This window comes from Heterodontus francisci, chromosome 11 (genome assembly GCF_036365525.1).
Source record: "Heterodontus francisci isolate sHetFra1 chromosome 11, sHetFra1.hap1, whole genome shotgun sequence".
Classification (NCBI taxonomy): domain Eukaryota; kingdom Metazoa; phylum Chordata; class Chondrichthyes; order Heterodontiformes; family Heterodontidae; genus Heterodontus; species Heterodontus francisci.
Window position 1 is genome coordinate 64,658,567 of NC_090381.1, and position 27,373 is coordinate 64,685,939.

Below are 27,373 nucleotides of genomic sequence, written 5' to 3' on the forward strand. Positions count from 1 at the left end.
GAAAACAACATGTGCAAGTTATTGTTTTCCCCCAAAAGTTTTGAAAACTTTTGCTGTGGTTGTCAGCAATTATTTTTTCATCTCACCTTATCTTATTTTCTAAGCTTCCCCTTAGATCTCCATTGATTGCACCTCAACTGAAGGCATGGATGTTTTTTGCACAATGCTAATGTTCCCAAGCCTTCTCTGTATTGCTTTTGAACTGGCCATTTAAATTTCTGAACTGCTAGAGCAACCCATTGACTCATCTATTGATTTAACCCTGCTGAGCACCTCTTTAGTCACATAGCCAATAGGTGACTCTGTATTTGTGAATAATCATAGGCAGGAATCCATGTCCTCACCATCCACCACACAACATGTTGGAAATACAATGTCCTGTACCACTCCAGTTGTACTTTTTGCATTCTCCCATCAGAACGTGTCTTCTGGCATTTTTTCTGTCCTGGACATCATTTGCCATTACTTATTTCCATATTCCTCTTCAATAAGGTAGTCAATGCCAGACACAATGCTGTTAACTTACCTGAGAGAGCAGAGAGGCAGCGGACCTGCGAGGAAATGCACCGGAGAGGCAGAATATAAATCGAGACCAAAGCTTGGGGCTTGCACTTACCAGGGAGAGCAGAGGCAGGCTGGCTTGAAGTCAGCACATGCTGGGTTTGAAGAAAGAGTGAAAAGAAATCTAAAATTGACATCACAGGAAAGCCACAAGTTGATTGGTTGGTGAGTAACTGCTGTTACGGTTTGTGTGTAAACAGCTGGAAAATCAGAAAAGTGCAAAATTTGCTTTTAAAAATAATTCTTAAGTCACTACCTTATGAATGGTACGATTTATTAGTGTTACTGAGGTTTACATTAATAATGAGTGATTGGTGAGTCGAGGCATTAACTGAAAAAATGTAAAAATTATTTTTAAAATAGTAAATAATTAATCAAATAGTTAATCAAAACACAATAAAGATGGCAGGGCAGGTGATGTGTTGCAGCTGTAGCATGTGGGAGCTGGTGGACATCAGTGTAATCCACAGCAACCACATCATCAGTAAGTGTCCGCGGCTCGAGGAGCTTCGGATCAGAGTGGATGAGGTGGAGGCTGAGCTATAAACACTGCGATGCATCAAGGAGGAGGAAATTTACCTGGAGACTTGATTCCAGAAAGCAGTCACGCCCAATAGGATAGCATGGTCAGGAACAGGAGGGTGTGACTACAAGTGAGGCAGGTAAGGGGATTGAGAAGACAGAAGTGGTGGAGCCTCAGCCCTTGCAATTGTCCAACAGGTTTGAGGTTCTTTTAGCTTGTATGGATGAGAGCGAGTGCTGCAGGGTGGATGTCAAAATTGACCATGGCACCTTGGTACAGGAAGCCATTCAAGCGGGGGGGAGTAAATAGCAATGTAGTGGTAGTAGGGGACAGTATAGTGAGGAGGATAGACACAGTTCTCTGCAGCCAAGAGTGAGAGCGCAGAAGGCTGTGTTGCTTGCCAGTGCCAGGGTTGAGGACATCTGCTCAGGGCTGGAGAGGAACTTTCAGTGGGAGGGGGAGGATCCAGTTGTCATGGTCCACGTGGGTACCAACAATATAGATAGGACTAGGAAAGGGATTCTGCAGAGAGAGTATGAGCAGCTAGGGACTAAATTAAAATGCAGAACCTCAAAGGTAATAAACTCTGGATTATTACCTGAGCCACGAGCAAATTGGAATAGGGTAAATAAGATTAGAGTTAAATGCTTGGCTCAAAGATTGGTGTGGGAGAAATGGGTTTTGATTCATGGGGCACTGACACCTTGTGCACCAGTTGCTGAAAGTAAGCATGCAGATGCAGCAGGCAGTTAAGAAGGTAAATGGTATGTTGGCCTTCGAAGCGAGAGGATTCGAGTACAGGAGCAAGGATGTTTTGCTGCAATTATACAAGGCCTTGGTGAGATCACATCTGGAGTATTGTGTGCAGTTTTGGTCTCCTTATCTGAGGAAGGATGTTCTTACTATGGAGGGAGTGCAGCAAAGGTTCAGCAGACTGATTCTTGGGATGGCAGGACTGACGTATGAAGAGAAATTGGGTCGATTAGGCTTGTATTCGCTAGAGTTTAGAAGAATGAGAGGGGATCTCATAGAAACTTACAAAATTCTAACAGGACTGGACAGACTAGATGCAGGAAGAATGTTCCCGATGGCGGGGGAGTCCAGGACCAGGGGGTCACAGTCTAAGGATAAGGGGCAAGCCATTTAGGACTGAGATGAGGAGGGATTTCTTCACCCAGAAACTGGTGAACCTGTGGAATTCTCTACCACAGAAAGCAGTTGAGGCCAATCATTAAATATATTCAAGAAAGAGTTAGATATAGTTCTTAGGGCTAAAGGGATCAAGGGACATGGGGAGAAAACGGGAACAGAGTTCTGAGTTTGGATGATCAGCCATGATCGTATTGAATGGTAGTGCAGGCTCGAAGGGCCGAATGGCCTACTCCTGCTCCTATTTTCTATGTTTCTATGTACTGGGGGAAGTGGGAACTGTACCATTGGGATGGTCTTCCCCTGAACTGTGCTGGGACCAGTGTTCTGGCGAATCGTACAATTAGGGCGGTAGAGAAGACTTTAAACTAAATAGTGGGGGTGAGGAATCAAGTGAGGGAAGATGTGATAATTTAGAGAGAGAGAAGGCAAGAGAGCAAGGTAGCAATAAGGGAATTGATAATCTGAATGTGGCAGGAAGGGAAGATTGGAGGGAAGCAAAATTGTTAACAGTAAGTAGAAAAGTAGTAAGTAAAATTAGAAGACAGACGAAGTGAAGGCAAGCATCAAATAGGATCAGAATGGGGAATAATGTCAAGACGACAAAGTTAAGGGCACTCTATTTGAATACACACAGCATTCGCAACAAGGTAGATTATTTGAAGGCACAAATAGAGGTAAATGGGTATGATTTAATTGCCATTACAGAGACGTTGTTACAGGGTGACCAAGACTGGGAACTGAATATTCAAGGATATTCGTCATTTGGGAAGGATCGGCAAAATGGAAAAGGAAGTGCTTTTAAAAAGGGACGAGATCAGTACATTAGTGAAAAGGATCAAGATGTAGAATCAATTTGGGTGGAACTAAGAAACAGCAAGGGGCAGGAAACATTGGTAGGAGTTGTTTATAGGCCACCAAACAGTAGTGGTAATGTTGGGCATGGTATAAATCAGGAAATTAGAGATACATATAACGAGGGTAATACAGTAATAATGGGCGACATCAATTTGCATAGAGACTGGTTAAATCTAATCAGCACCAATGCTGTGGAGGATGAATTCCTGGAGTGTGTATGAAATCGGTTTCTGCAGCAGTACATTGAAGAAACAACTGGGGATGGGGCTATTTTAGATTTAGTATTATGTAATGTGAAAGGACTACATAATAACCTTGTTGTAAAGGAGCCTTTGGGAAATAGTGACCATAATATGATGGAATTTTACATTAAGTTTGAAAGTAATATAGTTCATTCTGAAACTAAGTTCTTAAATCTGAACAAAGAAATCTATGAAGGTATGAGGGGCAAGTTGGCAATAGTGGATTGGGAAAATACACTAAAAGATTTGATAGTAGACAGGAAATGGCTAGTATTTAAAGAAGTATTACATGGTCTATAACAAATATACATTCCTTCAAGACACAAAAACCCAACAGGAAAGATGAATCAACCGTAGCTAACAAAAGAAGTTAAAGATTGCATTAGATCAAAGGAAGTGGCTTGTAAGGTTGCCAGAAAAAGTGGTAAGCCCGAGGATTGGGAGCAATTCAGAATCCAGCAAAGGATGACCAAGAAACTGATAAAGAAAGGGACAAGAAAGTATGAATGCAAGCTAGTGAGAAACATAAAGGCACACTATAAAACTTATTTATGTATGTGAAAAGGAAAAAGTTAGCAAGGACAAATGTGGGTCTATTATAGGCAGAGACAGGAGAATTTATAATTGAGAATAGGGAAATGCGGAGAAACTAAACAATTTCTTTGTCTGTTTTCACGGAGGAAGATACAGGAAATCTCCCAGAAATACTAAGGAACCAAGGGACTTGTGAAAATGAGCAACTGAAAGAAATTTGTATTAATAAAGAGGTAGTACTCGAAAAATAAACTGGATTGAAGTTTGATTAATCCCCTGGACCAGATGAGCGACATCCCTGAGTATTGAAGGAGGTGGCTATAGAGATAATGGAAGCATTAGTAGTTATCTTTCAAAATTCTACAGATTCTGGAAAGTGTCCTGCAGATTGAAAAGTAGCAAATATAACCCCACTATTTAAGAAAGGAGGGAGAGAGGAAATGGGGAACTACAGACCTATTAGTTTGACGTCAGTAATAAGGAAAATGTTAGAATCTATTATGAAAGATGTGATAACTGGACACTTAGAAAATAATGATATGATTGGGCAGAGTCAACATGGATTTATGAAATGGAAATCATGTTTGACAAACCTGCTGGAGCTTTTTGAGGATGTTACTTGTAGCGTAGATAAAGGAGAACCAGTGGATGTGGTGTATTTGGATTTTCAGAAGGCTTTTGATAAGGTCCCACACAGGAGGTTAGTAAAAAAAATTAGAGCACATGGGATTGGGGGTAATATACTGGTATGGATTGAAAATTGGTTAACAGACGGAAAATAAAGAGTAGGAATAAACAGATCATTCTCAGGATGGCAGGCTGTTACTAGTGGGGTACCACAAGCATCATTGCTGGGGCCACAGCTGTTCACAATCTATATAAATGATTTGGATGTGGGGACCAAATGTAATATTTCCAAATTTGCTGATGACACAAATCTAGGTGGGAATGTAAGTTGTGAAGAGGATTCAAGGAGGCTTCAAGGGGATTTGGACAGGCTAAGTGAATGGGCAAGAACATGGCAGATGGAATATAATGTGGACAAGTGTGAAGTTATCCAGTTTGGCAAAAAAAAACAGAAAGATGGAATATTTCTTAAACGGTGAGAGGTTGGGAAGTGTTGATGTCCAAAGGGACCTGGGTGTCCTTATGCATGTGTCACTAAAAGCTAGTATGCAGTTACAGCAAGCAATTAGGAAGGCAAATAGTATGTTGGCCTTCATCACAAGGGGTTTTAAATACAGGAGTAAAGCAATCTTGCTGCACTTATATAGAGCCTTGGTGAGACCGTACCTGGAGTATTATATACAGTTTTGGTCTCCTCATCTAAGGAAGGATATACTTGCCATAGAGGGAATGCAACAGAGGTTCACCAGACCAATCCCTGGGATGGCAGAATTGTCTTATGAGGAGATAGTGAGGAAACTGGGCCTGTATTCTCCAGAGTTTCAAAAGAATGAGAGGTGATCTCATTGAAACTTACAAAATTCTTACAGGGCGTGACAGGGTGAATGTCGATAGGATGTTTCTCCTGGCTGGTGAGTCTAGAACCAGGGGACATAGTTTCAGAATAAGGGGTAGGCCATTTAAGACTGAGAAGAGGAGGAATTTCTTCACTCAGAGGGTGGTGAATCTTTGGAATTCTCTACCCTAGAGGGCTGTGGAAGCTCAATCATTGAACCTGTTCAAGACAGAAATAGATATCTGGATACTAATGACATCAAGGGATATGGGGATAGTGCGGGAAAGTAGCATTGAGGTGGATGATCAGCCATGATCTAATTGAATGGCGGAGCAGGCTCAATGGGCTGAATGGCCTACTCCTGCTGCTATGTTCCTATGTTCAATTCATTATAAAAAGGGGCAAGGAAAATCAGGAATTGGTCAGTATGATTTTATTAGAATAAGGTCTATGTGACCCACTTTTGGTTGGAAAAGCTTAGTTTTACTAAAGGACAAGAACAAATTAATTTCCAAATTCAACTAAATTGGACATTTTGCATTAATTTGCAAATTCTACATATTTCAGGTTCAAATTGACCAATTTTAAAAGAAGACAGATCATCAAACATGATTTTACATCTTCCTTTTCATGTGATGTGAGCTCCAGATCTGAGTCAAGGAGTCAGGGCTAGGTGCTCAAAACTGAGTTACCTAAGCCCAGTGCGTATATCATTTTCATAGGCCTGTTGACTAATCAAGAAATGGTACATAGTTCAGGATGATTCAACTAGTGGGAACAGAGTACAATAGCTAAGTGAAGGGAGAGGAAAACTTTTGACACAGTAAAGTTAAAACTTGTCACTGCCACTTGCACTATCTGTAATCCTCATAATGTACTGAAGTCTCCAATACACACAGTAATAGTTCAATATAAATTCTCAGAATATTCCTAAAGCAACAGTGACCTCTCTTGTACAATACTCTATACTGCTCTCCATTATAATGGAAGAGTGTTTTAGTATGCTTTAAATGTTATTTGGTTTTGCAACACAAATAGATTTTTGCGTTCAGTGGCGCAGTGACAGTGCTTGCCGCTGACCTCGAAGAAAGCTGCCACAAAGATCTAGCGATCCTTGTGGTGTAGATTATTTCCCCTTTCCTGATGTTAATTTGAATCTGGTGCCAAGTCAAGGGGATCTCCAAGCATCCATCAACAGTGATGTCATCAAATAGGGTGAGTAGCCGATCACATTGAAAGATTCTCACAGAGAGTAAATCAGGAAGTAAAATTCACTGATTATCCTTCACTTTTAATTAAAGATCAAAATAAATGATTGGAACATACATCTGGGATAACGATAGTAGCTGAAATATCGTATACAATCTTTTAAAAAGATATTTATTTTCAAAACATGTGAAGTTTTTACCATGATGGATAAATATGACAAATATAAAATTAGTTTTCCAGGGCCAGTGAGGCAGTTCAGCAGTAATATGAACTTAGTTCGCCATTAAAAACCCAATTACTCCTCATACAACAAGGTGTAACTCTTTCAAGGGTTTTTACAGTGAGATTAATAGCATAAAAGGGCAAGTTCTCATCAGTGCAGTGTTTAGTTTAGAGATACAGCACTGAAACAGGCCCTTCAGCCCACCAAGTCTGTGCTGACCATCAACCACCCATTTATACTAATCCTACACTAATTCCATATTCCTACCACATCCCCACCTGTCCCTATATTTCCCTACCACCTACCTATACTAGGAGCAATTACTAATGGCCAATTTACCTATCAACCTGCAAGTCTTTGGCATGTGGGAGGAAACCGGAGCACCCGGAGGAAACCCACGCAGACACAGGGAGAACTTGCAAACTCCACACAGGCAGTACCCAGAATTGAACCCGGGTCGCTGGAGCTGTGAGGCTGCGGTGTTAACCATTGCCCCACTGTGCCGCCCACAAAGCTATCAGTGATTGATAATTGATTGCAGTCTTCGAGGACTTCAACAACGCACCCTATGGAGAAGCATAGAATCACTGACAGCAACTTCTGGATTTCTGTGTTTAACTGTGCTTGCGTAGACTCCAAGCTGTCAGTTTTGGAGGAGTAATGATGGCAAACACTGACAGTTTTGCATTCATTACTACCTCAAAATTCTGAGTCAATAGTTTTAAATAATCTACAGTTGTTACATGAGCAGGGTTTCAAACACAACTAAGAATCTTCACAGTGTTGAATTTCCATGTTCCTAGTATTAACAGCGACATCAGTCGCAAACACTATCTGACTTCCTTCGACAGAATATTATTGAGGGTCTAGTTTTATTACCTCATTTTTGTACAGTCTTGTCATTTGCCAATATCAGTCCAAAGGAGCCTTGCTTTATGTCAGTGAAAAGTTTGTAAATGGCACCTGCCTCTAATTTTCAATGCAAAAAAATTGAAGCTTTTCCTAACATGACAATTTAATTCCTTAGTGCTTTTTTAATAGACCTTGAGCTTTCAAATGACATTTGGAACAAATTAGGGTGGAGGGAGAGGAAGAAGAGGCAATTTCTCAAAATCTTGCGAGCTCATACTGTACAGCTGGTCCAGACATTCCTCCAATAATATTATACTGGTGGAATTCATTCTTAAAGACATAACAAGCTAACAGAAAATTAAAATATAATAGAAACAGAAATGAGTTGACTATATTGGCAGAAACCTGATTTATTCATTTAGGAGGTAAGGCCTTATCACTTCTTATCTCAATACCATTTCCAATAATTTTACAGAAATCAATGCTACTGAGTATCATCTAATTAACCAGGGTCTAATTAACAATTATCTGGGTTGGCTAAGCAATACAAAAAAAAGCTAATACTGGTCTAATCTTGCATCACCTAACAAATTTACAACAAACTTGTAAATATGGAATTCTAAATATTTAACTGGTATAGACATTGAAAACTTTAGAAGGGTGTAAACTATAAACAGCAAACCACTCATGAATCATACTGGCATTTATTGGTTAAACAATTGAAATCTCTGAAATAATGTAACCCATCACAGGAAGATGTGTATCCTCTATTTCACAATTCACTTGCTTGGTTTGTATTTTGTAAAACAAGAAGTAATAAAGCCTTAACTTCAAATTATATCCTCAACTAGAGTCAATTCTGATACTAAATATAAAGAAAGTCGTCTTTTTGAAGAAATTAGTGAAAGTTGTGCATCGGCAGCAACAGTTTTAGAGCTAATGCTACCTCAGAGGCACAATTTAAAATTCTAGCCTCAGCTAAAAGCTATACTTGGACATTAAAAAATGGTTCATTTTGCACTTCTTGGTCAGGTCCCAAGGAAACTGATGAACAATCCACCATGGTGCATCACACCATGCACGATAAGTAAGTGAATCAAACGTGATGTGCACCTCTCCAGATATGCTATTCTCCACACAGGCATCATTCTATCCCATCAACCACCCGCACCTTAACTCCAAAGATGAAAGCTGCTAAATCATATGGGATTATAATGGTTTCAACTTAACCCTGTGTACCTTAATACTATACCATGCGTATTAGAGTTTAGAATGAATTCAACAGTTCCTGCGGAAAGAATAATGAATTTCTAGCCAAAGATACACAATTTTGAATATTATCTGAACCTGAAAAGCACAACTATGGATCAATCTGCTTGAACTGACTGAGTTTGAGATAGCTTGGAATACCATTCACTCTTAAAGCACAACTTTGTACACAAGGTAACCTTCAGTAAAATGTGTGGCATTTCAAGCATATTTTTGAGCAAGTTATTTCACTCAATTTAACTATTCGGCATATTAAAACTTTAAAATATGAAATACTTTACAAACATGGATGGATAATTTGTCACATTAATTCAATATCCCCCAAATCAGTGTTCACATTTTTAATGAAGTTCGAATGAAAACATAGATTTTATTATGATTGCATTTCCCAGTATGTTACCTGAGGAAAGTAATACAGCCCCAGGATCCTGGCAGTTGCAATAGAGAGAGCTGATCCTCCAGCTCCAATCAGTACTGCCAAAGGAGCTCCAGATCCACACCGGTAGTTGGGTACAGCTTCATCCTGTCCAGTTAGGTAAGTCAGTGTTCCTTCAACAGCTTTGGAAATGGTAAAACAAGAGTCATAGATTGTGTACCCCAGTTGTATATTTGGTAGAATTGAATCATTCTGGTTAACTTCATTAATCGCATGGATCATTGTTCTGGCCCAGCGGAAAGCTCTGAAATTGAATCTGTCCAGCAAATCAATGAGAGGTTATGAGAAAATTTCATCACGCATTTAGAAAACCACATATTAAGCACAGAAATTACAGTTATCAAAGGTATATATGAACTCTGTTGGTGGGGATTAGAAGAATTTATGAGGTAAAATAACAACAACAACTTGTATTTATAGAACACCTTTAATGTAGTAAAACATCACGAGGTTCTTCACAGGAGCGTTATCAAACGAGTTTGACACAGAGCCACATCAGGGAGTATGAATGCTAATGACCTAAAGCATGGTCAAAGATGTAGGTTTCAATGAGTGGCTTAATGGAGGAAAGAGAGGTGGTGAGGTGGAGAGGATAAGGGAGGGAATTCCAGAGCTTAGGGCCCAGGCTATTGAAGGCACAGCCAATAATGATGGAGCAGTTAAAATCAGGGATAAGCAAGAGGCTAGAATGGGAGGAGCAAGTTGTCTCAGCGGTTGTAGGGCTGGAGGAGGATACAGAGATAGGGAGGGGTGAGAACATGGAGGGATTTGAAAACAAGCATGAGAATTCTAAAATTAAGGCATTGCTTAACCAGGACCAATATACATCAGTGAGTACAGGGGTGATGGTGAACAGAACTTTGTGCAAGTTAGGACATGGGAAGCAGAGTCTTGGATGGTCTCAAGTTTATGGAGGATGTAAGATGGGAGGCCGGCCAGGAATGCGTTGGAATAGTCGATTCTAGAGGTAACAAAGCCATGGATGAGGATTTCAGCAACAGATGAGCTGAGGCATCAATACTCATATCTGTTTGCACTAAAAGTATGTTTTTTATGCATAAAGTATCATTTTCACCAGAACTTGTGATTTATATAATACATTTATGGTGCTGTAGTAGCAGCCACTATTTTCACAGAATCGTTACAGCACAGAAGGAGGCCATTCAGCCCATCATGTCTTCACTGACTCTCTGACAGAGCAATTCCCTCAGGTCCATTCCCCTGCCTTCTCCCCATAACCCTGCACATTTCTCCTTTTCAAATAACTGTCTAATTCCCTTTTGAAAGCTTCAATTGAGCTGCCTCCACCATGTTCTCAGGCAGCGCATTCCAGACCTTAACCAAAAAGTTTTTCCTCATGTCACTTTTGCTTCTCTTACCAAATACTTTAAATCTGAGCCCTCTCGTTCTCGATCCTTTCATGAGTGGGAACAGTTTCTCTCTATCTACTCTGTCCAGACCCCTCATGATTTTGAAAACCTCTATCAAATCACCTCTCAGCCTTCTCTTCTCCAAGGAAAACAGTCCTAACTTCTCCAATCTATCTTCATAACTGAAATTCTTCATCCCTGGAACCATTCCATCAATCTTTTCTGTACTCTCTACAATACACTCACGTCTTTCCTAAAGTGCAACGCCCAGAACTGGACACAGTACTCCAGCTGAGGCTGAACTACTGTCTTGTACAAGTTCAACATAACTTCCTTGCTTTTGTACTCTATTCCCCTATTAATAAAGCCTGGGATACTGTATGCTTTTGAACTGCTCTCTTAAACTGTCCTGCCACGTTCAATGATCTATGCACATATACACCCAGGTCCCTCTGCTCCTGCACCTCCTTTAGAATTGTACCATTTATTTTATATTGTCTCTCCATGTTCTTCCTACCAAAATGAATCACTTCACATTTCTCTGCATTGAACTTCATCTACCACCTATCTGCCCATTCCACCAACTTCTCTATGTCCTTTCAAAGTTCTACACTATCCTCCTTTTACTTGATAATTTTCTTGTATTAGTGCTATAATCCATTCAAATAATTTCACATTGTCCTAGTAAATGCTCTTGTATTAACAAGAATTTTCTTTTTACTTATTTGTTCTCAGCATATGGACAATGCTGGCAAGGCTACATTTCTTACCCATGCCTATTCGCTTACTAATCCACTTCAAAGGGCATTAAGATTGAACCACATGGTGCAGGCTGGAGTTACGTGCAAGCCAGACCAAGTAGGGATGGTAAGTCACATTCCATGAAGCACATTAGTTTACTAGTTGCTTTTTTACAACATTCCAGTTAATTTCATGGTTATTTTCTGACACTAGCCACAAAGGGCCTGATTTATTGAATTAAAGTTAACAATTTTCCATTGTGAGATTTGAACTCCCAACCTATGGGCTGTGAGTCCAGGTTTAGAACTGCTAACTACTATACCTATCCCTTCCACATCCCACAAGTGAATTAAAAAAAATAACTTGAAGATCAGATGTTGATGACAGCCAACAACGATGACATCAAACAACAAATGGCAATCAAAAAGCACTTCAAAGAATAGAAAATTTTCCAAGATATTTCACTGAGGAGGGAAGAAAAAATGAAAAGATAATGAAATGGATGTTTATCCATGGAAGGAGAGATTAGGAGGGGTGACCGAAAACATGCTGGAGAAGATGAGTTTTGAGAAGGTTTTTATAAGGTGGAGGAAGACCAAAGGTGGAGAGATTTAGGGAGGAGATCCAGAGAGTCAGATTAAAGCATTTACAAGACTTCAGAAGAGCTGAAAGGTTACAAACTCTCATTGAAGCTCAAGGAGTGCAAGGGAGTGGTCACCAAAATGTCAGGGTTGAAGTGTTACAAGACAAATGGAGGCATGGCATAGTGGTAATGTCACTGGACTAGTAATCCAGAGCCCAGGATGGTACTCTTGGGGCATGGGTTTGAACCCCACCACAGCAGATGGTGAAATTTGAATTCAATTAATAAAGCTGGAATTTAAAATGGTAGTCTAATGATGACCTTGAAACCATTGTCAATTGTTGTAAAAAGGCATCTGGTTCACTAATGTCCTCTAGGAAAGGAAATCTACCATCCTTACCTGGTCGGCCTACATATGACTCCGGACCCACAGCAATGTGGTTTATTCTGAAATGGCTTGCAAGCCACTCAGTTCAAGGGCAATTATGGACGGGCAATAAATGCTGGCCTAGCCAGTGACACCCACATCCCACAAATGAATTTAAAAAAGATCAGATGACACCAGAGCCAAGCTGTCTCAAACCATGTTTACAAACAATTACCAGCCAATGACTAAGGAGAACTGGCTCTACAGGCTTCCAGCACATATCTAAATGGGTCATTAGTTCCAAGGACACCTGCAAACAACCCACTCTACAGGGATTTCAGTGACAGTCAAAGTTATTACCACCCTCAACTTTTCTGTTTCTGCCTCCTTGTAGCATTAGTTAATGTGAAGTCCACACATGTATCAATTGTATGACTAATGCACTAGCCAATGTTTTTAGACAGTGTTACCAACATGTTCAACTCATCTCCCAGTGAAGACTAACAGCATCATGACACATCTGCCCAAGCTCACTGCACCAGTGCACTTTCAAAGGTAGAGGAATGGTTCTTGGCAATCATGTTTAGTTTAGTTTAGAGATACAGCACTGAAACAGGCCCTTCGGCCCACCAAGTCTGTGCCGACCATCAACCACCCATTTATACTAATCCTACACTAATTCCATATTCCTACCACATCCCCACCTGTCCCTATATTTCCCTACCACCTACCTATACTAGGGGCAATTGCTAATGGCCAATTTACCTATCAACCTGCAAGTCTTTGGCATGTGGGAGGAAACCGGAGCACCCGGAGGAAACCCACGCAGACACAGGGAGAACTTGCAAACTCCACACAGGCAGTACCCAGAATTGAACCCGGGTCGCTGGAGCTGTGAGGCTGTGGTGCTAACCACTGCGCCACTGTGTCATGTGACCATCCAAGCAAATGGTTTCTGCTCCACATCTGCCACAACCACTAGGTCCTCCTCATCTGTGAATGGTGAATCACCTGATGCTGCCACCTCAAACTAACGAACTACAGCCTCTGTTGTGTGCAGAGGTGTGCTTGGAAACATTGGTTAGAGAAATGCAAGGTGCGGTCATTCCAGGCCACTGATAATCTGGCAGGATGCTCCTCCAGGCACACAATCACAGAAAAAGAACAAATGTTGTAACAAATGTTAGCTCCAAGGTACACCATCAAACATGCCAGGATGATATCAGGGTTGAGGGACCTCGGTTATGTGGACAGACTAGGGAAGCTGGGATTGTTGTGCTCAGAACAGAGTAGGTTAAAGGACAAACATATGTCCAATTTGCAGCCCATCATGGGTGTCAGTAAGGGATCATGCATTTAGGTTTTGTTACAATTATTTTATAAAGAAAGCCCATTGACGATATCAACGTGCCACAGCACTTCCTATTGTAAGTTACATCTATATGCATACCTTACTGAAGTATAATTAAGCATGATTAGTTTTGAAAGAGGCGTAAGAAATTTGCAACTGTTTGATTTGAAACACTCAGACCTATTAAATAGTATATTAAATAATCTTCTGATGAAGGATCATTGACCTGAAATGTTAATTCTGTTTCTCTCTCCACAAATGTTGCCAGTCCTGCTGAGTATTTCCAGCATTTTCTGTTTTTATTTCAGATTTCTAGCATCCGGGGTATTTTGCTTTTGTATTAAATAATCTTACCTTGGCAGCTTCCATAATGTGTGCCATTTCCTTCTGTATCTGTTCCCAGGTCCTGTGGGGTCTATACACTGGACTGACCCTGGCTGCTTCTTTTTGCCAGGAATGCTGCATTGATGTCTTCTGAGCAGGGTGTTCTAGAATGGCAGGCAGGGAACTCTGCTCACATGTACCTCATGCAGCAGCCTTCTACTTCACCAATTATCAAGCAGCGATTTTGGATGCTGTGCTGCTCCATGAATTTCTCACAACCTTGCTCATTTCCTGCATCCAGAATTGTTTTGTCATCCACTAATTTTTGCCAGTCTTTTTTTTTTGCCCTGTACAACATTTAATAAAGCTAGTAACTGGCCACATCCCTTTAAATCTAGCTTTAGCTTTAAAAGTTAAAAGTTGATGGCTTGTCAGATTTTCCTCCACAGTCTCCTTTGGCAATGCCTCCATTACCAGCCTCAATTCAGGAACTGAGCTTGTTTTGAATAGTAAATTTGGGTTGATCTTGGGGGACTTAATGGGGATGGTCATTACTTGTTTGTATGTGTGAAAATGTTGCAGCACTTCAGTCCAATTGCCTCAACTGCAGGATCAGAAAATCTGCCCAAGGTCTACCACTAAAATGAAAAAATAACATGATACAGAGAAATGGAATTGGTGTAAATTGTTCCAGTTACTGGCACCGGCCTGAATAGCCTCTTTCAATTGTGTCATTTTTGATTTTATGGAAGAATATAAAAAGGTTCCTTGTACCACACACATTCTCTTGATAAGCTGGAATACAAGTGATCTACCCCTAGGCCTGCTCCTGAATTAACTACTAGGAGGAGTAGAAGAATATCTTTCCTTCAACATTCATTCTCTTGGGGAAAATGGAGCACCTGTTTCAATTGATTGGTGCAGTTATGGATCTGTATCCCATTGAACAGCCTGAGGTTCATTCCTCAAAATAAGAGAAGGCTGAGGAGCAACCTGATAGAGGACTTTAAGATTATGAAAGGGCTTGAGAGGGTAGGCATAGAGAAGATATTTCTACTTGTGGGGGAGACCAAAACTAGGGGCCATAAATATAAGATAGTCACTACTAAATCCAATAGGCAATTTAGGAGAAAGGCTTTTACTCAGAGAATGTTTAGAATGTAGAACTCACTACTACAAGGAGTAATTGAGGTGAATGAAGGATAAGCTAGATAAGCAAAAGAGGGAGAAAAGAATAGAATTCTGGGACAGTTAGATGATGAGGGATGGGAGGAGGCTCATGTGGAGCATCAACAACAGCGTAGACCAGTTGGGCTGAATGGCCTGCTTCTTTGCTGTAATTCCATGTAAGCATTCTGTGGCATAGTACAGTGATGTGCCAATGCACTGCATTATCCTAGAAATCATAACGTTTAAAACTGCCATGAGTTAATAATGCTTAGAACCCAAATTAAATGACCCACTTGTATTCCTTGCATTATTGTCAGGATCTAGATTATGCCTCCTCTGTTCTCTAATGAAAAGCCATATCAATTTTCTGAATCACCCTACAGTGCAGAAAACAAGGTGCCCAGATTTGTGGTAGTGATGACAGTGAAACTTTCAGTGTTTGCTGTCATTGCTCCTCTGAAACTGTAAGCAACTTGTAGAGTCCATACATGCGCAGTTAAATGTGGAAATCCAGAAGTTGCTGTTAGTGATTCTATGCTTCTCCATAGGAGAAGCTGTCTCTACAGACAGTAAGCAATTATGACAAGCAGACCCCCACCACCATCACCTGCAAAGAATGAGGCATATTAATTTTGTCATATGACCATTGATTTTAAACTGTTGCTGGACCGAGGAAATGACTTGTTAAACAGATCAGCTGTGGCTGGAAAAAACATTTGCATACTAACAGACAGTGCTTGGAGGGACAAAGGGGCTATTCCCTGCTCCAATTGAACCCACAATGGACTTTGAACACCAGGTATTGTGTGTAAGAACAGACATTCCGGGGTTGGCTAAAACAAGAGAATCCACAAACAGATGTGGTCAGTCCAGCTAGTCACATGACTAACCTGCTTGGCAACCTGGGTTTTTCTGAATTGTACAAAGAGTTTTGACCTCAATAAGACTGATTGCTCCTGGAGTGAGAAGACCTCTCCTGTCTGCTCCCATCTCTTTCTTACAAACCTCTGGACCCACTGAGGAGACATGAACTTCAAAGAGAAAAGTCTCCAACCTCGAAACAATTTGAAGCATGCACTGGGCCCCAACGAATTGCAAGTCTGACCGGCAACCAAAGACTTCACAGCAAACTCAAAGGACAGTAAAATAGAAACCCATCTATTGTCTCAAACTTTTTCACCTTTACTCTTTTCTACTTTTTTGTCTCTATCTTCATGTGTGTATTGCATATGCATGCTAGCGTGGCCGCATCGCGTATCCATAGGCATTAACCGAATTAGAGTTTAAGTTTAATAAAGTTCAACTTTTTTTCTTTAAACCTGAAAAAACCTGTTTGCCTAGTCTCTTTGCCTTATAATTGGAAGTTATTAGAATTAGAATATTACAGCGCTGTACAGGCCCTTCGGCCCTCGATGTTGCGCCGAGCTGTGAAACCATCTGACCTACACTACTCCATTTTCATCCATGTGTCTATCCAATGTCCACTTAAATGCCCTTAAAGTTGGCGAATCTACTACTGCTGCAGGCAGGGCATTCCACGCCCTTACTACTCTCTGAGTAAAGAAACTACCTCTCACATCTGTCCTATATCTATCACCCCTCAACTTGAAGCTATGTCCCCTCGTGTTTGCCATCACCATCCGAGGAAAAAGACGCTCACTATCCACCCTATCTAACCCTCTGATTATCTTATATGTCTCTATTAAGTCACCTCTCCTCCTCCTTCTCTCCAACGAAAACAACCTCAAGTCCCTCAGCCTTTCCTCGTAAGACCTTCCCTCCATACCAGGCAACAACCTAGTAAATCTCCTCTGCACCCTTTCCATAGCTTCCACATCCTTTCTATAATGCGGTGACCAGAACTGCACGCAATACTCCAGGTGCGGTCTCACCAGAGTCTTGTACAGCTGCAGCATGACCTCGTGGCTCCGAAACTCGACCCCCCTACTAATAAAAGCTAACACACCATATGCCTTCTTGACAGCCCTATTAACCTGGTTAGCAACCTTCAGGGATTTATGCACCTGGACACCAAGATCTCTCTGCTCATCTACACTAACAAGAATCTTCCCATTAGCCCAGTACTCTGCATTCCTGTTACTCCTTCCAAAGTGAATCACCTCACACTTTTCCGCATTAAACTCCATTTGCCATCTCTCAGCCCAGCTCTGCAGCCTATCTATGTCTCTCTGTAGCCTACAACATCCTTCGGCACTATCCACAACTCCACCGACCTTAGTGTCATCTGCAAATTTACTAACCCACCCTTTTACACCCTCTTCCAGGTCATTTATAAAAATGACAAACAGCAATGGCCCCAAAACAGATCCTTGCGGTACACCACTAGTAACTAAACTCCAGGATGAACATTTGCCATCAACCACCACCCTCTGTCTTCTTTCAGCTAGCCAATTTCTGATCCAAAGCTCTAAATCACCTTCAACCCCATACTTCCGTATTTTCTGCAATAGCCTACCGTGGGGAACCTTATCAAACGCCTTACTGAAATCCATATACACCACATCCACTGCTTTACCCTCATCCACCTGTTTGGTCACCTTCTCGAAAAACTCAATAAGGTTTGTGAGGCACGACCTACCCGTCACAAAACCGTGCTGACTATCTCTAATGTACTTATTCTTTTCAAGGATTCACTAAGTGGGAACTAAAAAAACGGTGTGTTTAAAATTAAACCCTGTTATGGTAAGACCAGGTGAAGGCTGAGTCTGTATGGACTTTAGTAAAGCCTTTGACAAGGTCCCGCATGGCAGGCTGGTGCAAAGGTGAAGTAACATGGGATCAGAGGTGAGCTGGCAAGATGGATACAGAACTGGCTCAGTCACAGAAGACAGAGGGTAACAGTGGATGGGTGTTTTTCTGAATGGAGTAATGTGACTAGTGGTGTTCCGCAGGGATCAGTGCTGGGACCTTTGCTGTTTGTAGTATATATAAATGATTTGGAGGAAAATGTAGCTGGTCTGATTAGTAAGTTTGCGGACGACACAAAGGTTGGTGGAGTTGCGGATAATGATGAGGATTGTCAGAGGATACAGCAGGATATAGATCGGTTGGAGACTTGGGCGGAGAAATGGCAGATGGAGTTTAATCTGGACAAATGTGAGGTAATGCATTTTGGAAGGTCTAATGCAGGTGGGAGGTATACAGTAAATGGCAGAACCCTTAGGAGTATTGACAGGCAGAGAGATCTGGGCGTACAGGTCCACAGGTCACTGAAAGCGGCAACGCAGGTGGATAAGGTAGTCAAGAAGGCATACGGCATGCTTGCCTTCATCGGACGGGGCATAGAGTATAAAAATTGGCAAGTCATGTTGCAGCTGTACAGAACCTTAGTTAGGCCACACTTAGAATACTGCGTGCAATTCTGGTCGCCACCCTACCAGAAGGAAGTGGAGGCTTTGGAGAGGGTACAGAAGAGGTTTACCAGGATGTTGCCTGGTCTGGAGGGCATTAGCTATGAGGAGAGGTTGGATAAACTCGGATTGTATTCACTGGAACGACGGAGGTGGAGGGGCGACATGATAGAGGATTACAAAGTTATGAGCGGCATGGACAGAGTGGATAGTCAGAAGCTTTTTCCCAGGGCGGAAGAGTCAGTTACTAGGGGACATAGGTTTAAGTTGCGAGGGGCAAAGTTTAGAGGGGATGTGCAAGGCAAGTTTTTTACACAGAGGGTGGTGAGTGCCTGAAACTTGCTGCCAGGGGAGGTGGTGGAAGCAGATACGATAGCGACGTTTAAGAGGCATCTTGACAAATACATGAATAGGAAGGGAATAGAGGGATATGGGCCCCGGAAGTGCAGAAGGTGTTAGTTTCGGCAGGCATCAAGATTGGCGCAGGCTTGGAGGGCCGAATGGCCTGTTCCTGTGCTGTACTGTTCTTTGTTCTTTGTTCTTTGAACCCGAAACCCCTTTCTCACCTGGTTGTAACAATTAGAAATCACTGAACTGATGAGAACTTCCCCTTTTACAAAGGGATATCCCTGTTTAAAAAAAACCCTGAAAAGGTTACACTGTGTTAATGAGGTATAACTGGGTTCTTAACAGTATACTAAGTCATCACTACTGCTGAATGACCTCTCTGACACTGGAAAACTAATTAAATATTTGTGTAATATCAGTTTTTTTCATTCTGCCAAAATTCCAAGTTTTTAATCTAATAATTTTTATTAAACTTTGTTTATGATATTTCAACTTCTAACGTGTACATCCCAATCATTTAGGATAGCATCCCAGGCCTAACCATCTTCAACTGCTTCATCAATGAGCTTTCCTCAATCATAAGGTCAGAAGTGGGGATGTTCGCTGATGATTGCACATATTCACTTCCATTTGCAACTCCTCAGATACTGAAGCAGTCTGTGGCCACATGCAGCAAGGCCTGAATAATATTCAGGCTTTGGCTGATAAATAGCAAGTAACAGCTGCACTGCAAAAGTGCCAGGCAATGACCAGTTCCAACAAGAGTGAATTTAACCATCCCCCCTTAACGCTCAACAGCATTACCATCGCTGAATCCCACCATCAACATCCTGGGGGTTATGATTAATCAGAAACTTAACTGGAACAGGCATATAAATACTGTGGCTATAAAAGCAGGTAAGAGACTGGGAATTCTGCAATGAGTAGTTTGCACTGGAGTGCTGACTTGGGTTGCATTAGAGTGCTACAGTGGAAGTTTGGTAACTGAGGATAATTAAGGGTTAATTTTATCTTAAATCTAATCTGTCCTTTATTTAGCAGATTAACTTAACAGTTGCTGTTAGGGTTGGAGAAGGTGAGTTTTAGACCAGCTTTAAACAGGGTTCACTCAGGCTCTGCTTGCAGCTGCACCTTGTTAATTAGAGAAGTGGCTTAAACCAGTTTTCAGGGGGCCAGAGTCAGTCAGTATAAAAGTGAGCCATCTTATAGTGCTGACTTTGTTTGCAATAGAGTGCTGACTTGGGTTGCATTAGAGTGCTACAGTGGAAGTTTGGTAACTGAGGAAGTTCGGTAAAGAGGGAGTGAGTAGCTCCTTTCATTTCCTACCTGTCCTCAGAGTGAGGGGAGCTGAGAGCTTCCAAAGAGCACAGCTGACTGGGAGAAGACTCTGAGGGTGGAGTTCCGGACCGGTAAGTATAAAAAACTTACCTCTGGTGAAAAAGCTGAAAGTGACGTCACAGGAAAGCTGTGACCTGATTGGCTGGTAAGGAATTTTTTTACTGAATTTGAAAATAAAACATTGATAAGAATTGATTAAAACCCTAATGAACTAATTAATAAGTAGACTAACTAAACCAGAGGGAGGAGATTACTGTATTTGGTTAGCATTTAATACTTATAGTAGGAAACTAGTACTAGGGACCATATAGTTAATTATAACAATTTAGTAAGGATTTAATAAGTATTTATTTATTTTAAATTAATTTATTAATTAGTGCTAGAAATGTCAGTTAGAGGGGTGAAGTGCTTCACCTGTGAAATGTGGGAGGTCCATGACGCTTCCAGCATTCCGGATGACTACATCTGCAGGAAGTGTACCCAGTTGCAGCTCCTCACAGACCGCATGGATCGGTTGGAGCGGCAACTGGATGCACATAGGAGCATGCAGGTGGCAGAGAGCGTCATAGACAGGAGTTTTAGAGAAGTGGTTACACCCAAGGTGCAGGCAGATAGATGGGTGACCGCTAGAAGGGCAGGCTGTCAGTGCAGGAATCCCCTGTGGCTATCCCCCTCTCTAACAAGTATACCGTTTTGGATACTGTTGGAGGGGATGGCCTATCAGGGGAAAACAGCAGCAGCCAGAGCAGTGGCACCACGACTGGCACTGTTGTTCAGCAGGGAGGGACAAAGCGCAGAAGAGCAATAGTTATAGGGGACTCTATAGTCAGGGGCACAGATAGGCGCTTCTGTGGATGTGAAAGAGACTCCAGGATGGTATGTTGCCTCCCTGGTGCCAGGGTCAAGGATGTCTCTGAACAGACAGGGGCATTCTGAAGGGGGAGGGTGAACAGCCGGAGGTTGTGGTACACATCGGTACCAACGACATAGACAGGAAGAGTGATGAAGTCCTGCAGGGGGAGTTTAGGGAGTTAGGTAGAAAGTTAAAAAACAGGACCTCTAGGGTTGTAATCTCTGGATTACTCCCTGTGCCACATGCCAGTGAGGCTAGAAATAGGAAGATAGTGCTGCTAAACACGTGGCTGAACAGCTGGTGTAGAAGGGAGGGTTTCAGATATCTGGACCATTGGGATCTCTTCAGGGACAGATGGGACCTGTACAAGAAGGACGGGTTGCATCTAAACTGGAGGGGCACAAATATCCAGAGCAGTAGGACAGCAAGTGAAATAAATGAGGGGGAACTAGTAAATAAGGCCAGTAAGACTAAGAGGAAGAGCAGGCAGGGAGATGTTGTGGAGCACAGCGGGACTGGTGGTCTGAAGTGCATTTGTTTCAATGCGAGAAGTATAACAGGTAAGGCAGATGAACTTAGAGCTTGGATTAGTACTTGTAACTATGATGTTGTTGCTATTACAGAGACTTGGTTGAGGGAAGGACAGGATTGGCAGCTAAATGTTCCAGGATTTAGAAGCTTCAGGCAGGATAGAGGGGGATGTAAAAGGGGTGGGGGAGTTGCATTACTGGTTAAGAAGAATATCACAGCTATACTGCGGGAGGACACCTCAGAGGGGTCGTGCAGCGAGGCAATATGGGTAGAGCTCAGGAATAGGAAGGGTGCAGTCACGATGTTGGGGGTTTTCTACAGGCCTCCGGATAGCCAATGGGAGGTAGAGGAGCAGATATGTAGACAGATTTTGGAAAGATGTAAAGGTAACAGGGTTGTAGTGGTGGGTGATTTTAACTTCCCCTATATTGACTGGGACTCACTTAGTGCTAGGGGCTTGGATGGGGCAGAATTTGTAAGGAGCATCCAGGAGGGCTTCTTGAAACAATATGTAGATAGTCCAACTAGGGATTGGTCCGTACTGGACCTGGTATTGGAGAATGAGCCCGGCCAGGTGGTTGAAGTTTCAGTAGGGGAGCATTTTGGGAACAGTGACCATAATTCCATAAGTTTTAAGGTACTTGTGGATAAGGATAAGAGTAGTCCTCGGGTGAAGGTGCTAAATTGGGGGAAGGCTAATTATAACAATATTAGGCAGGAACTGAAGAATTTAGATTGGGGGCGGCTGTTTGAGGGGAAATCAACATCTGACATGTGGGAGTCTTTCAAACGTCAGTTGATTAGAATCCAGGACCAGCATGTTCCTGTGAGGAAGAAGGATAAGTTTGGCAAGTTTCGGGAACCTTGGATAACGCGGGATATTGTGAGCCTCGTCAAAAAGAAAAAGGAATCATTTGTAGGGGCTGGAAGGCTAGGAACAGACGAATCCCTTGAGGAATATAAAGACAGTAGGAAGGAAATTAAGCAAGGAGTCAGGAGGGCTAAAAGGGGTCATGAAAAGTCATTGGCAAACAGGATTAAGGAAAATCCCAAGGCTTTTTACACGTATATAAAGAGCAAGAGGGTAACTAGGGAAAGGGTTGGCCCACTCAAGGACAGAGAAGGGAATCTCTGTGTGGAGCCAGAGGAAATGGGCGAGGTACTCTATGAGTACTTTGCATCAGTATTCACCAAAGAGAAGGACTTGGTGGATGATGAGCCTAGGGAAGGGAGTGCAGATAGTCTCAGTCATCTCATTATCAAAAAGGAGGAGGTGTTGGGTGTCTTGCAAAGCATTAAAGTAGATAAGTCCCCAGGGCCTGATGGGATCTACCCCAGAATACTGAGGGAGGCAAGGGAAGAAATTGCTGGGGCCTTGACAGAAATCTTTGCATCCTCATTGGCTACAGGTGAGGTCCCAAAGGACTGGAGAATAGCCAATGTTGTTCCTTTGTTTAAGAAGGGTAGCAAGGATAATCCAGGAAATTATAGGCCGGTGAGCCTTACGTCAGTGGTAGGGAAAGTATTAGAGAAGATTCTTCGGGACAGGATTTACTCCCATTTGGAAACAAACGGACTTATTAGCGAGAGGCAGCATGGTTTTGTGAAGGGGAGGTCATGTCTCACTAATTTGATTGAGTTTTTTGAGGAAGTGACAAAGATGATTGATGAAGGAAGGCCAGTGGATGTTATCTATATGGACTTCAGTAAAGCCTTTGACAAGGTCCCTCATGGCAGATTTAGATTTTTAGATTTAGAGAAACAGCACTGAAACAGGCCCTTCAGCCCACCGAATCTGTGCCGACCATTAACCACCCATTTATACTAATCCTACACTTATCCCATATTCCTACCACATCCTCACCTGTCCCTATATTCCCCTACCACCTACCTATACTAGGGGCAATTTATAATGGCCAATTTACCTATCACCCTGCAAGTCTTTTGGCTGTGGGAGGAAACCGGAGCACCCAGAGGAAACCCACGCAGACACAGGGAGAACTTGCAAACTCCACACAGGCAGTACCCAGAATTGAACCCGGGTCACTGGAGCTGTGAGGCTGCGGTGCTAACCACTGCGCCACTGTGCCGCCCACTGGTACAAAAGGTGAAGTCACACGGGATCAGCGGTGAGCTGGCAAGATGGATACAGAACTGGCTCAGTCATAGAAGACAGAGGGTAGCAGTGGATGGGTGCTTTTCTGAATGGAGGGATGTGACTAGTGATGTTCCGCAGGGATCAGTGCTGGGTCCTTTGCTGTTTGTAGTATATATAAATGATTTGGAGGAAAATGTAGCTGGTCTGATTAGTAAGTTTGCGGACGACACAAAGGTTGGAGGAGTTGCGGATAGTGATGAGGATTGTCAGAGGATACAGTAGGATATAGATCGGTTGGAGATTTGGGCGGAGAAATGGCAGATGGAGTTTAATCTGGACAAATGTGAGGTAATGCATTTTGGAAGGTCTAATGCAGGTGGGAAGTATACAGTAAATGGCAGAACCTTTCGGAGTATTGACAGGCAGAGAGATCTGGACGTACAGGTCTACAGGTCACTGAAAGTGGCAACGTAGGTGGATAAGGTAGTCAAGAAGGCATACGGCATGCTTGCCTTCATTGGTCGGGGCATAGAGTATAACAAATTGGCAAATCATGCTGCAGCTGTACAGAACTTTAGTTAGGCCACACTTCGAATACTGCGTGCAATTCTGGTTGCCACACGTACCAGAAGGAAGTGGAGGCTTTGGAGAGGGTACAGAAGAGGTTTACCAAGATGTTGCCTAGTCTGGAGGGCATTAGCTATGAGGAGAGGTTGGATAAACTCGGATTGTTATCACTGGAACGATGGAGGTGGAGGGGCGACATGATAGAGGTTTACAAAGTTATCAGTGGCATGGACAGAGTGGATAGTCAGAAGCTTTTTCCTAGGGTGGAAGAGTCAGTTACTAGGGGGGCATAGGTTTAAGGTGCGAGGGGCAAAGTTTAGAGGGGATGTGCGAGGCAAGTTCTTTACACAGAGGGTGGTGAGTGCCTGGAACTTGCTGCCGGGGGAGGTGGTGGACGCAGGTACGATAGCGACGTTTGAGAGGCATCTTGACAAATACATGAATAGGATGGGAATAGAGGGATACGGTCCCCGGAAGTGCAGAAGGTTTTAGTTTAGGCAGGCATCAAGATCGGCGCAGGCTTGGAGGGCCGAATGGCCTGTTCCTGTGCTGTACTGTTCTTTGTTCTTTGACTAACTCAACTCCTGACTCCCCAAAGCCAGTCCACAATCTGCAAGGCACAAGTCAGGAGTGTGATGGAATATTCTCCATTTACCAGGATGAGTGCAGCTCCAACAATATTCAAGAAGCTTGACACCATCCAGGACAAAGCAGCCTGCTTGATTAGCACCCCATCCACCACCTTAAACATTAACTCCTCCAACACCAGTGCACAGTGGCAGCAGCGTATACCACCTACAAGATGCACTGTAGCAACTCACCAAGCGTCCTTCAACAGCACCTTCCAAACCCGTGACTTCTACCACCTCGAAAAACAAGGGCAGCAGATGCATGGGAACACCACTACCTGCAAGTTCCCCTTCAAGTCACACGACATTGTGATTTGGAATGATATCACCATTCCATTACTGTCACTGGGACAACATCCTGAAACTCCCTTCATAACAGCACTGTGGGTGTACCTGCACTACACTGGTTCGTGCAGACAGCTCGCCACCACCTTTTCAAGGGCAGTTAGGAATTGGTGATAAATGCTGGCCTTGGCCAGCAATGGCCACATCCCATGAACGAATAAAAAAAAAAGGTTCATTCTGTAAAATGTAATAAAAAGTGATGGATAATCAGTGCATTTTACTTCCAGGTTTATTGTCTGTGAGAATTCCTCAATGTGATTGGTTACTGTCCCTGTTTGATGATATCATCATTACTGGACACCTGGGGATCCCCTTGATTTCCCCAGATTCAAATTAACATAATCCATACCAGAGGTCACCGTATCTTTGTGGGCAGCTTTCTTCAAGGTTCGTGGTAAGCACCGTCACTTCACTGTTGACCACAAAGTCCAGGCCGCTACTCTGTGTGTTTTATCCCCAATCTTCGAGCACCTGTGATTTCTTTTGAGCACTTGGGACCAACCTAACTCCTCCAGCTGTTACCTGAAGTCCAGTAACAGAGCTGGCTGATGAGATACTACACAGATGATGGATAAATTTTTTTTTTGTTGGAAGCTTTTGATTGGAGACAAAATCGCTCCACCCACTGATTGGCTGTGATCTCACATGCAAGTGAAGGAGGAGGAGCTGTGACTGTGCAAAAATCATCAAGAAAGGGTTTACCTTCTTGTCATTACTGGAAATTAACCGATTAGATAGAGTTCTACAGCGGTGCATATTTAGCTCTACAGTCGATTATAAAATCCATAAATACCATCTTAGTGTTGTTTTGATTTTTAGTTTGTTTTCGTTTAAACTTTATATTAGTTCGTGTTAAAATGCATTTACTTAATTTTTTTTTATTTGAAAGGCGTTTCCTGGTATTAATTTAGCCACATTCATTACTGATATTTGCTGGTGATAAATAGCAAATTTATCTCAAATGTAAACGTACAACGGCACCAGCAAAAGCCTCAGTACCACACCATCCACCGGAGATCACAATAGACCCGGGAACCGTCTCCAGTCCCAAGGATTCATTGGCTTTCCATATGATACTGAACGTGTGCTTTATATACATATAGCAAAAACCAGACACTGCACCCTAAAATTAAACAATTCAATAAAGATGCACCAAATCTCATGAAGCAAGCAATCGAATTGGACAACTTTTTGTTGCCACTGTCTGAAGTTCCAATCAATTTAAAAGCGCTATAAACAACTAGAAGTTCGAGTTTAAGGGGAAACGAACTCCTTTGTTTCCTTAACTGCTCCATTTTTATTTCCTTATAAAATATGATTGTTTTAAGCAAGTACTCACTGTGGAATTACCTAGAATTTCAATAATCGGCAAAATCCCGACAATTAGGTATTTATAATTGAGATTATAATTCTTACCCTTCACATCCCGAAGATTGCGGCGATGTGCTGGATGATGAATTTGAGGACACGACTCTGTGATGAATAGGAAACATACCTCCAATGATAACATCTCCTGGCATTTTAAAACTGTTTAAATTAAATTTTCCTTTCAGTTTGCATGTTGATTTCGCAGACACGGCCACGGAAATGGCTAAGCACAACAAAAAATGTAAATAAATTCGCGGATCCATTTCAGGATTTGCAGGACATGAGAAAAAACTCGAATGTCAGTACGTCCTCGGCTTTTATGGGTTTCTGGGACACCAACTTTAACCCCATTGGTTAAAACAGTGAAATGGGCAAAAGAAAGGCTCTGGTATGGTCCCAGAGGGACCAAAGTCGTAGTTATGAAGCAGAGCTCAGTATTTCACCCACAAAAACAACTACCATATATAATTCGGATGTTTCATTGGTGCTGGCTATCGTTTTTGGCTCATGTTACAAATAAAAAAGTTAATGAAAATTACTTTTCCAAATAGGTTTTGTTTCCACAAAGTTACAAAAAGCGCGTAATATTTAAGTCAGTCCACAATAATATACTATACAGAGTATGGATTACTCAGTTGTTTAATTCTGTTTGTTTATGAACCAGGGATACACTGATGAATACTGACTCACGCTAAGAAACG

General features: G+C 42.2%; 1 protein-coding gene across 1 annotated transcript in view; it reads right to left on the bottom strand.

Moving 5' to 3' along the window:
- Positions 1–26,935, bottom strand: part of vmn2r1 (vomeronasal 2, receptor 1) — a 44,455-nt gene extending 17,520 nt beyond the window's left edge. Inside the window, exons 1-2 of the mRNA XM_068041468.1 lie at positions 26,721–26,935; positions 9,283–9,574 (exon numbers count right to left, since the gene is read on the bottom strand). Coding sequence (XP_067897569.1) covers positions 9,283–9,574; positions 26,721–26,935 — 507 coding nt within the window. The remainder of the gene's footprint in view (positions 1–9,282; positions 9,575–26,720) is intronic.
- Positions 26,936–27,373: the final 438 nt, after the last annotated feature.